Consider the following 12,121-nt stretch of genomic DNA (forward strand, 5'->3'; position numbering starts at 1 on the left):
TTGTGGGCAGGGAACGTGTCTACCTACTCTGTTGCGTTCTCTCAATTGCTTAGTACAGTACTCTGCACACATTAAGCACTCAATAAATACCACTGACTGATTCTGTTTCTCCATGCACGAATTGGGGCAAGAACTCCCTCCCTTCATAAGTCTAAATAGTAGCAGAAGTAGCAATAGCATTGGGGCATCTGCTGGTTGCCATTTACTTTACTAAGCGCTTGGTAAATCTGAAACAGAAGCGGCATGTATCACAAGGAGCTTACACTGAAGTGGGGGAGACAGGGAGGTGACCCCTCTTTGCAGTTCTTGGAGGGAAAGAGCCATATTGAATAGTTAATTTTTTTTACTTCATTTAGTTCTACCAGGGGGGCCAGACAGACCCTGACGTCACCCCAGAGAGTCCCAGATTGATCCCCCCAACAGCGGGGTCTAGTGAAACAAGGGCTGGGTTTCTCAGGGAGGAGTGTGGGGAGTGCTGCGCTGGTGACTTTCTGCTGTCCAGGATACCAATGGGCTGCTTTGCCGTTTTAATAATAATTATGATATTTGTTAAGCACTTACTATGTACTAGGCACTGTACTAAGCATTTTCTCCCCTGTTGCCCCCACAGGGCATACATGAGTGTGAAAGAGCTAAAGGAAGCCCTGCAGCTGAACAGCACCCACTTTCTCAATGTCTATTTTGCCAGCTCAGTGCGGGAAGACCTGGCAGGAGCCGCCACCTGGCCTTGGGATAAGGAGGCAGTCAGCCACCTGGGTGAGTAGGGCATTGGAGCTTCTGGTTGGGTTGGGGCGGGCAGGAGGAGAAGATGGACCAGGACTGCTCACGTATGACTGCGGCTGGGTTCCATAGCTCAGGGGGAAGTGGACTGTGGAGAAGGAGAGGTGGCGGGGAGAGAGAGAAAGAAGGCATTCATTGGCTCGACTCCAGTTGATGGAAGAAAGATGTCCTAAAGGGTCTTGTGGGCAGTAGGACATGAGGGTGGGAAGGGAGAGCAGCATTAATGAAAGAGAAGGGCATTATGGTCCCAGCCTTTCGATGCCTAAGCTAAAATCGCAGTTCTAAATAACGCAGAGTCCTGTCCTGCTCTGGAGGGAGTTTTGTTTGCAAGAGGGTAAGCAAGCCCACAAGCATTTCAAGGTCTAAATCCAGTCAATCCACCTACCCCTGACCCCACAGTGACCTGAAGGGCTGAGTCTCCCTGAGGACCCATTTCTCTAAAGCACCGGGTTAGCCCATAAATGGAGGTTGGGTTCCTGCAGACCCCTAAGTCAGGGGATGCTCCTGGTGGGGTTCAGCGGGGCCCCTGGTAGAAATGTGCCCAGTCGGGTTCATGTGTGGGCATAGCTGCCTATGCTGTTGGGGGAATGTTCCCTGTTGCTCAGCAGCGTTGTGGTCAAAATGTCTCATGGGACCACTTGTTGCAGCAGAACATAGTGGGAGTTGGGAGGTGGCAGGCATCCCTCGCAGCCCCCTACCACCCAATGCCTCCGGTTCACTCGGGCCAGGTGCGAGACTGAAACCTCGGAGCTGAGAGTTTGAATCCTTCCATCTGCTCCTAGCACACCCTTCCAGAAGTGGCTCCAGGAAGCTCCTTGAGAACTATCCAGAAGTGGGGAAATTGGTGACTAGAGTGTGGCGGGGTGGGAAGTGTTAGATGATCTCTCCTTCCCAGTGCCACAGCTCCTGTTGATTGGATTAGACTGGTGCTGGCACACATGGGCAGCCTATCCAGAGCCTCTTGAAGGCTCTTCTGTGCCCTAGGATGGGGTGGAGTGCTGCAGGACCAGAGGACTTGTCCTGCGCTTGTGCCCGGGAAGCTCCAACTCAGAGCTGTTCATAGGGTGGCCAGGGGACCTAAGGAGGAGCTTATAGGCGGCAGGTCTTGACCAATCAGTTGTTTTGATTGAGCACTTATTGTGTGCCCGGCACTGAACTAAGTGCTTGAGAGAGTACAGTGTACCAGAGTCGGTGGACATGCTCCCTGGAAATGTTGTAATGAATCCCACTTCTGCCAGCTTTTCGACTACTCGAAGTGTAAATATTTTTACACTGGAGACCTAAGTAAATAAATGCTACTGTCAGTAGCATTAAATAAATTAATAAATTTATAAATAAATAAATGTCAGTAAATGCCACTGCCACCACTATAGACCATGCTGCTTCCAGGACCCCAGAATTGAGAAGCAATATGGCCTAGTGAAAAGAGCACAGGCCTGGGAATCAGAAGGACCTGAGCCCTAATCCCACTTCTGCCACTTTTCTATTGTGTGACCTAGGGCAAGTCACTTCCCTTCTATGTGCCTCAACCTCATCTGTAAAATGGGGATTGAGATCGTGAGATCCATGCTGTGTCCAACCCGATTTGCTTGTATCTGCCCCAGTGCCTAGTAAAGGGCCTTGCACATAGTAAGTGCTTAACAAATACCACAAAAGAAAAAAATAAAAATCGGTCCTTTGCTCGAGTAGGTGCTGTCATCAGCTTCCCTGTGGTGGTGCCGTATCTCTAGGCGTATCTCAATCCCCGGGTTCTTTGGTGGTGGACCGCTTCGCTCTCCCCTCGCCTCACCTGCTCTCGCTGCCCGGGGGAGCCAGTTCTGTTTCCAGAGGCGGTAAGCCTTGAGTAGCAGCCTCCCCATTCGCGTCCCTGCAGGCTGCTGATGGCTTTGTGCAGTGTGTCTGCAGCTGCGTGGGGATGGAGATGGGCTGGGGGGAGTAAGGAAGATCTCAGGGACTTGTCGTCCTCCGAGAATGCCTGCCTCTTCTCGGATGGAGAACGTCAAAGACCTGGAGTGGGGCTGACACCTGGCCCGAGTACTGGGTTTGGTTAGGGTCGATAACAGCTGGCATTTCTTCCAACAAGGTAATTATAATAAAACTTGTGTCATCGGAAAGCCTTTACTCTGTGCCGAGACCCTTCAGTATAAGGCACACAACATGACCTAGTGGAAAGAGCTTAGGCCCGGAAGTCAGAATACCTGGGTGCTAAGGCCATCTCTGCCAGTTGTTTTCTGTTTGACCCGGAGCAAGTCACTGGTGTCTCTTTCTGGTGTCTGTTTCCTCAGCTATAAAATGGGGATTAAATACCTGTTCTGCCTCCTGTTTAGACTCTGAGCCTCCTGTGGGACAGAGACTGTGTTGTGTCCAACATGACCAACTTATATCTACCCCAGCACCTGGAACGGTTCTTGACACATAGTAAGCGCTTAACAAATACCATAAAAAAAGCCAAGCACTGTACTCTAAATAGAGAGGTAGATACAAAATAATCAGATCAGACATAATCCCTGCCCAAATGGAGTTCACAATCTACGGGGAGGGGAAGAGAACAGACAAAACTGTGGCATAGAAAAGTGTGTCCAAGGTCACGCAATAGGCAAGTGGCAGAGCCAGGATTAGAATCCAAGTCCTCTGATTCTCAGGACCTTGGGTCTTTTCCACTAGGCTCTGCTTCTTCTCATGATGCTGCTTCCTACAGCCTTGGTGTTTCTTCTCTTCCTTTTTCTTTTACTCAGCCCTTGTACCCGGTTTCCCCTTTCTCCTTTCCTTGCTTACCCCCTTTCTCGCACTACCTCAACTGCCCTTCCTCGGCTTCCACACAGAACGCTGAGCTGGCAGTGGCCTTCAAACTCCACAGTCACAGCATGACCACATTTTTTTCAGCAAGTAACTGGAAGTAATTACCCAGGCACCTGCAGACCAGACCCCGACCTTCCAGTTTTACAGGCCTGTAATGTTCAGCCCTAAAAGTTTTACAATGTCTTCACAGAGCTGTTCTAAAGTCGTTATAGCCAGTGGCCTTTCCTCAGTCCATTGAGTTTCCATGGCAGAGGTGATTATGGGAGTTAGTGTCTGTATCCCCAGCTCCTCTGGCCGTGTGGTAGAAAAGGAAAATTGAGTCTCGAGGCTTCCAGAAGACTCTATTGGAGAGTGGGATATAGGATTCCTGAAGATTTTCTGACGACCAGTTTATTTACCCTACCGTAACCCTCACCCAATCCCCGGTCTTTGTTCTTAAAACCTTTCTATGGCTCACTGATAGAGTCGGGGGGCTGGCCACAGACTTTCACTTTGCCCAATTTGTTGCTCAAATCTGTTCCTTCCTCCCCACTATTATAATAGTAATACTTGTGGTAATTTGTGGTCACTCTGTGCCAAGGGTGGCTAGACAGAGCACAATCACATCAGACAGTTCTTGTCCTTTGCTGGGCTCACAACCTAAGAGGTAGGGACAGCAGGTATCTTATTCCCATTTTGCAGATGAGGAAGCTGAGGCCCAAAGAAGTTAAGTGACTCACTTAAGGTTCCATAGTGGCCAAATGGTCTAACCAGGATTAGAACCCAGGTCTCATGATCCCTAGCCCGTGGTGTGTGAGTGTGTGTTTTACACATGCATATGGGAGTAAACAAGTTGATCCAGGAGTTTAGGGTAAATTACCTTTGCAACTTTGAGCAGACCCACCAGAAATATTTCTGCTTAGCTTTTATTTGATCGGAATCAGCTCATCCCTAAAAGCCTGTCTTTTTTTTATAGAACATCCTTTTCTGGGAAAATCAAAAAGTTTTATAGCTTTCCCCCACAACAGAGAAGCAGCATAGCTCAGTGGAAAGAGCCCGGGCTTGGGAGTCAGAGGTCATGGGTTCGAATCCCGGCTCTGCCACTTGTTAGCTGTGTGACTATGGGCAAGTCACTTAACTTCTCTGTGCCTCAGTTACCTCATCTGTAAAATGGGGATTAACTGTGAACCTCACATGGGACAACCTGATTACCCTGTATTTACCCCAGTGCTTAGAACAATGCTCTGCACATAGTAAGCGCTTAACAAATACCAACATTATTATAACAGAGAAATGCTGTTGGTTCTCAATACTAGAGCCGTCAAACGCTCATCAAGCGAGGCAGGTTTTTTCATGACGGAAGGCCCTGTCCTTTAGTGGGTGACCCTTAACCATAGGACCAAGCTCATGGTTTGACTGGCCATTTGTCCACTCATCGTGTTAAGTGCTGGGGAAAATCCAAAGAAAATAAGCCGACATGATCCCTGCCCCTTAAGACGTTAATAGCTAGACGTTGGAGGGTATATCTTCTCTCTTCCCCAAAGTTCAGTACAGAGCTCAGTACATAGTGCTCAACAAACACCACAGTTATTATCTTTAATAACTTTATCTTTAATAACTGCAAAAGATCGTCAGAAGCAGGTCATGCCGGTCGATCTCCAGAGCCAGCGGCCTGCCCAAGACCACAAAGGCTCACATGGTCCCAAGCGGTGCAAGTGGATTCAAAGTTTTATCACTCTTCCCGTGACTAGGGGAGAGAAGACCTCCAGCTGAAAATGTGGGTGTGGGGGGGTGGGTAGGTAGGGGTGAAGAGCGACCAGGCCTTGGGCTTCTCCCCGGCTCACCACATCACTCTTCTGTAGCCTGTTGGATCACATGGCTGGCTTCACTTCTCACAGACCTCCATCTTAGGCTGTCCCTGGCCTAGCGTCCTCCTCACTTAATGGTTGGCCCTGAGTGATGGCGGGAAAGAGCAGAAGAAAATGAATGTTGACGCAGCAGGTTCGGGACCAGGCATTCCCAATAGACAGGAGCACAGATGTGGCAAAGAGCTAACCGCTAAAGGGAGGCCCTGCTCATTCAAAACCCACTCTGGACAGACAAAAATGACTTCCAGAGTCAAGCATTTCCAGAGCCTTGGGCTGGGTCATCAGGGCTGAGGGAGGGATAGTGAGGAGTGGAGAAGGAAGATTGGAGGGTCTCTAACAAGCCTTCCCAAACCTGGGATAGAGTTGACTTCTTTCTGCCTCCTTCCCTGCATCCCCCTCCCGTTTTGTCCCTGCCACTCTGGAACCAATTCAGTTTCCTCTGCTCTTGTGTCAGTTTGGTTCCATCTCTAGGAGAAAGAGGCTGGAGATGGGGAAATGGCTGGATTCTCCCGGATCCATCGCTCTCAGCTGCCAAACCTGGCAAGAGCATCATGCGGTCACGGTTCACCACCTGCACTTTGAGGGGGAGAGCCCAGAGCCTGAGCCCTGGACAGTTCGGAGGGAGGAGGCTCCAGCGGAAGCCATGGGGATGGGTCTGTCAGAAGGAACAGCTGGAAGGAGGGGATGAAGAACTCTGGGGCGGGGGGGAGCGGGGGAGATCGAGAGAGAGATTGATTTGTGGAGAGAATGTGGAAGATTAATCAAGAAACTCAAAGGACTCTAAAAGGGGCCCTTTCTAAGGACAATTTTTCTCTTCTGCCTCACAACCCTGAGACAGTGTCTCGCTTTCCAGGGCCCAGGCGTATTCATTCTGGTCCCAGATCCCTTTCAGAGCCTTTAGACTGAAAGCTCCTTTTGTTAGACTGCAAGCTCCTTGAGGGCAGGGATCATGTCTACCAACAACAGTGAACTCTCCTAAGTGCTTAGTACAGTGCTGGGCACATAGTAAGTGCTCATGAAATTCCATTTATCAATTGATTAGTTTGCGAGAAAGGAGTCGGGCTGTGAGAGTGGGAGCAGCAGTCAGGCAGGGAGGTGTTTCAGTAGGAAGGAAAGCTCCCCGGCTCCCCAGTACCAATTCACTCGATACGTTGGCCTGACAGATGTGGCTTTTCTTTCTTGGGGAGTGCCGGGGGCAACGGGGGATAAAAGGGGATTTTGCAAGTGCTATACTCCATACTCCAGTAACTTTTCTCCAGGAGAAAGGGTTTCCGATTTCCCCTTGAAGGTGGGGATATGAGACCTTGGGGACTCTCCCGGCCTCAGTGATCAGACCCAAATGGCTCAGTGCATCTGAGGGAGTGGTCAGCAGCACGATATTATTCCAGGGTTTGAACGTTACATTAATTCATTTATTATCATTGGGTTTTTTGGGTTTTTTAGCTCATGCATTCCTCCTTTTAGCTCTTTGGACTGCAAGCCTCTTTACTTCACTCAGACTTGTTTTTGGCTCAAGTAGATGGTGTTTTTTTTTTATTGAAAGTTGAAAAACTTTGTCTTCATTTTCAAGGGTTTTGAATCAAATTAATCCTTTTCTGCTTTTCCTCCTCTGGGGCATGCGTACGTGTGTACATGTATGGAGGGCAGCCTTGCTCTTTGTTGAGCTCATTGGTCTTAACGGGTCAAATTTAAAAATCAGCAACCATTGGGGGGGGGAAGCCATGGGCTTTCAGGGTCAGGGGAGCAGCCTGGGCTCAGAGACCGTGTGGACGAGAGACTCCGGGAGGGATGGAGAGCGTGTTGGCCACACACCAACCATCAGGGACTCCATCACAGTGTGTCCCAGAACACGGTAGCTCGGAGATGGTTGATTGATCGATCAATCGAGCGTATTTATTGAGCACTTACTGTGTGTGGAGCATTATAGTAAGTGCTTGGGAGAGTACAGTATAACAATACAACAGACACATTCCCTTCCCATAATGAGCTGATAGTCTAGAGGAGGAGACAGACATTAATAAAAAGAAATAAATTATGGATATGGACATAAGTGCTGTGGGGCTGAGGGAGGGGTGAGTAAAGGGTCAGAAGGGAAGGGAGTGGGAGAAGAGAAAATGAGGACTTAGCGAAGGCCTTCTTGGGAAGAGATGTCTCTTCAATAAGGCTTCGAAGGTGGGGAGAGTCACTGCTGGGTATGACAAGGGAGGGCATTCCAGGCCAGAGGCGGGACTTGGGCGAGAAGTTGGCAGCGAGATAGTTGAGATCAAGGTACAGTGAGTAGGTTGGCATTAGAGGGGTGAAGTGTGTGGACTGGGTTGTAGTAGGAAGGCAGAGAAGGTCCCAAGTAGCAGTTGGTTAACAGGGCTGGGGCACGTGGAGGGCATTACCCAGGTGACCCCTCATGCCCACAATGAAGTCCCCTCTTGCCTGCTACAGCCCAGTTTCCATCTTGCAATATTTCTGTGTCTGCTTCCCCCATTAGAGTGTAAGTTCCTTGTGGGAAGGACAGTGGCCTTGCAAGCACCTGGTAAGTGTACTACATCCAGTGGGTGCTCTGTAGGTACCACTCCTCCTACTTCTGTCTCCCAGCACAACAGGTCTGGAAATGTAAATAGCTCCAGTGGGGGAGGAATTTATCAGCCTTCCTTCCTCCCCTCCCTCCTACTGGCCAGCTGCCACTCTATGGCTGCCAACCCTGGCTTTTAACGTATGTTAGGCATGAATTTCTGTCTGTCTCTTTCTCTAGCAGACACCTCTGCACTTCTCTTTCTCCCCACAAAGCGTGGGCCTTTCTGCTAGGCCCTGGCTAGATTACTGGAAAGAAACTTGAGAAATGGCACAAGCAGGGTGTTCAGTCAGGGTGTTCAGGTATTTATTGAGTGCTTCATGTGTGCAGAGCACCATACTAAGTGTTTGAGACGGTACAATATAACAGAGTTGGTAGACCCATTCCCCGTCCACAAGGAGCTGACAGTCTTGAGTGGGAGGTGGACATTCATATATATATATAAGGTATGGATGTGAACATAAATTCAGGGAATATGTCTGTTATTTTGTTATATCATTCTCTCCCAAGTGCCTAGTATAGTGTTCTATGCATAGTAAGTGATCAATAAATATGATTGATTGATGGCCATGGGGCTGAGGGTAGGGGTGAATATCAAATGCTTAAAAGATGCAAACACTACCATTCTGCTGCTGCTATTATTACTACTGAGCCTCACTTGGGACAACCTGATTACCCTGTATCTACCCTAGTGCTTAGAATAGTGCTCTGCACATAGTAAGCGCTTAACAAATACCAACATTATTATTATTATTACTAGTATGAGTGGGAAACTCTGGTTACTTTGTAAACCTTTAATGATCCAGAAGTTGTCCCCCAAGAATTTCTGATTTCCCAGACCCATCTCCAGGGCTCTCCTCTCCTCTCCACTCCCCACTCCCCCCCCCCCCCCCCCCCCCCGGTTGAGAGAAGAGAACTGTGGGAATCAATCATATATATTGAGTGCTTACTGTGTACAGAGCACCATACTAAGCACTTGGGGGAGACATTCCCTGCCCACAATGAGCTTTCAGTCTAGAAGGAAGGGGGACTTTGACCAGCTCAGGAACAGCAGGTCAGACTTACACTTGGGTGTCACAGTGTGTCATAATTATTTTCCTATTGGTGGATCTCCCTGTGCCCCCTCTAAAGTTTGGAGATGCGCCCAAAACCACAGAAGGTAAATGACTCATCCAGACTCAAAGAACAAGTCTCTGGCAGAACTATTAAGTAGAACTCAGGTCTGGATTCCCGGTTCTGGGTCCTGTCCTCTAGGCCACCCTGCCTCTGAAGTATATGAATATTTGAGTTTAATGCACATGTATATTAAAATATGTAATATATATACACGCCCACACATATTTAAAAAGTCCATTATCATGTATTCAGCACTGATGACTTCTGGCAAAAAAAAAAGTGCCCACTTATTTGGGATTAAAAACATATCTGTTCTCCATCAGTGAGTGTGTTTTCAAGTCACGATGTTTTTAATTAAGATGCAATTGCTGCCTTATTAAATCTATATTATTGTGTATTTTGGAGCCCACATTTAAAGTGCTACAAAAGAGAATCCCCTGGCCAGATGTATTGGAGCTGAAGTCTTCCAAGAGCAAACTTCCCGGGGACAGCATGGGGTTGCCAGGGGGACTGGCAGATTCTGACTCTTCTGCCTTTTCCTTTCCATTAACTACTTAAAATGAAGAGATCCTACTGGGAGGAGCCATAAGGTCCTTCACAGATCTCGCCTACATTAGGGAAATGTCATGTTTGCTCTTCGGCTGGGGGTTCTTGGAGATTAATTTGAAGCTCAATTTAAGTCTGTCTTCATCCCCCGTATCTATCACTTCATTGTATGTGCTGTCCCAAGCATTTAATATAGTACTCTGCATGTAGTAAGTGCTCAGTAGATACTATTGATTGATTTCTCCACCCTCCCTACTGGAGCACCCTTTCCCCTGCAATGTCCCTCTTCCTTTATCCCCTCCTTCAACTCCCCACTTTGGGACCCCAAACTAGAGTCTCTCCTTTGTGGATCCTAATTTTCCCCTTCTACCTGCCAGCCTTCCCCAGCTCGTGCTGCAGATGAGAGTATGAGAGGGTTCTAGAGGTCTGGGGCAGCTCTGTAAGACCCCCTCCCCCCCCCCAGAGTGCTAGGGGGAGGTTGGTCCAGCTGGCCCAGAGTCGTCTTGTCCATTAGATAATTTGTTTGATATTAATAATACAATGTTCCAAGTGCTGGGTAGTTGGTTACAAGATCATCAGGTCAGACAAAGTAGTCCCTGTCCCACCTCGGTTGGAGAGTTAAGGGGCATCTCAGCATTGGTAAGTTTTCTTTAGTCAGTGGCTGGCTCTGTGCCCTGGGAGGGAAGGAAGAAGGGGAAGAAGTTAGAAAGCAAAATGTGTAGACACGTGTAGATGTGTTGGTAATTAGAAAGACCATGAAAAGATGGGTTGGAGATCAATCTGGAAGGACTGTACTTGGAGGAGGTTTTGAAGAACCATTTTTTTCCTCCAGGGGTAAATTCTAATCAAAAGATTGCGTGACGTGGGAATCTTTTTAACAAATTTAAAAAAGGTTAAAAAAATGAGAAATGGGTTTAGACCTGACAGAGTAATTGAAAGAAACTATTCTGGGAGGACAGATAAAGATGGAGTTGCTGAGAGAGCCCATTCAGACTGACATCGATTCAGCAATGATACCACCCGCCGAGCTCAGGGATCCAACCGAAGGCAGCTCGGCTGGGCACGGTCACGGACACCCACAGCTGGGCCGGTTCAGTCATGGCGGGGGCAGGCAGGCAGCCTAGTCTCACGATCTGCCCCCAGATCAGACCCTGGTGCTGCTCGCTGGCAGCGTACAAGATGCCTACCCGGGAGGAGAACCCACAGGTCCAGAGCTTTAGCATTTTTGCTGATTTGGCAGCACAGTACCAGGAAGCCCAGAGCACTCACCCACGATTTGTCTGCCGACAGTAAGATCTGGTCAGCTAAATGTCAGAGAAAGTGAAGTTGATGACCAACTATTTCTAGTTTACAGTAGCAACAGTGGCAACTCTGGCATTCATCGAGTGCTTACTATGTGCTAAGCATTGAGGTAGAGATCGGTTGATCAGCTCCGGTACAATCCCGACTCACGATCTATCTAAGGACACAGATAAGGTCAATGAGGCCCAGAGAAGTGCAATCACTTGCCCAAAGCCACACACATAGCAGACCTGTGGCCGAGGTGGAATTAAAACCTGTGCTTCCTGTCTTCCAGTTCCGATCTCTTTCCACAAGGCCACACTGCCTCCCACCATATGCAGTATTAGATATTATAATAATGATAATGATGGTATTTGTTAAGCGCTTACTATGTGCAGAGCACTGTTCTAAGCGCTGGGGTAGACACAGGGGAATCAGGTTGTCCCACCTGGGGCTCACAATCTTAATCCCCATTTTACAGATGAGGTAACTGAGGCACAGAGAAGTGAAGCGACTTGCCCACAGTCACACAGCTGGCAAGTGGCAGAGCCGGGATTTGAACTCATGACCTCTGACTCCAAAGGCCGGGCTCTTTCCACTGAGCCACGCTGCTTTTAGCCCTTAGATCCCAAAGAACTTGCACTCTTGTTCCAGAAGATAGATTAGACATCAATCTTGTACTTTTAGAAATGAGACAGGAAAGGGCATGTGCCTGATTTCTCCCTATCATCTACCTAGAGATGTTGGGTGGGGTAAAGGCAGGTTCAGCTGAGAGATTAAGAGGCACTTAAGAGGCATTCACTAAACATCATTGATTGACCGAGGCCCACCGAGGCAGGTGGGGTACCCAGAGTTCTTCACCCCTTCTCTTTGTTCCCCAGTACTACCACCACTGTCCTTGCCTCTGATCTCTTGCAATCTGGTTTAAGCCCCTTGAGGGCAGGGATCATGTCTTCCAACTCTATTGTATTGTGTTCTCCCAAGGATGTCGTGCAGTGCCCTGCACACAGTAAGTTCTCAATAAATACCATTGATGGATTTGATTGTTGGGTGCAGCAGGGTGAGTGGAGAGTGCCGGTGGAGATCAGAATTAATCAGGACCGTCTCTGGAAGCCGAAATTAAATAGCAGTGATAGTTATTATTATTATGGTATTTGTTAAGCGCTTACTATATGCGAAGCACTGT

General features: G+C 48.4%; 1 protein-coding gene across 1 annotated transcript in view; it reads left to right on the top strand.

The window, feature by feature from the left end:
• Nucleotides 1-12,121, top strand: part of PAPPA2 (pappalysin 2) — a 157,045-nt gene that overhangs the window by 43,486 nt on the left and 101,438 nt on the right. The window contains exon 3 of the mRNA XM_029081125.2: nt 611-756. Within this exon, the coding sequence (XP_028936958.1) occupies nt 611-756 (146 nt within the window). The remainder of the gene's footprint in view (nt 1-610; nt 757-12,121) is intronic.

Source organism: Ornithorhynchus anatinus, chromosome 16 (assembly GCF_004115215.2).
Source record: "Ornithorhynchus anatinus isolate Pmale09 chromosome 16, mOrnAna1.pri.v4, whole genome shotgun sequence".
NCBI lineage: Eukaryota > Metazoa > Chordata > Mammalia > Monotremata > Ornithorhynchidae > Ornithorhynchus > Ornithorhynchus anatinus.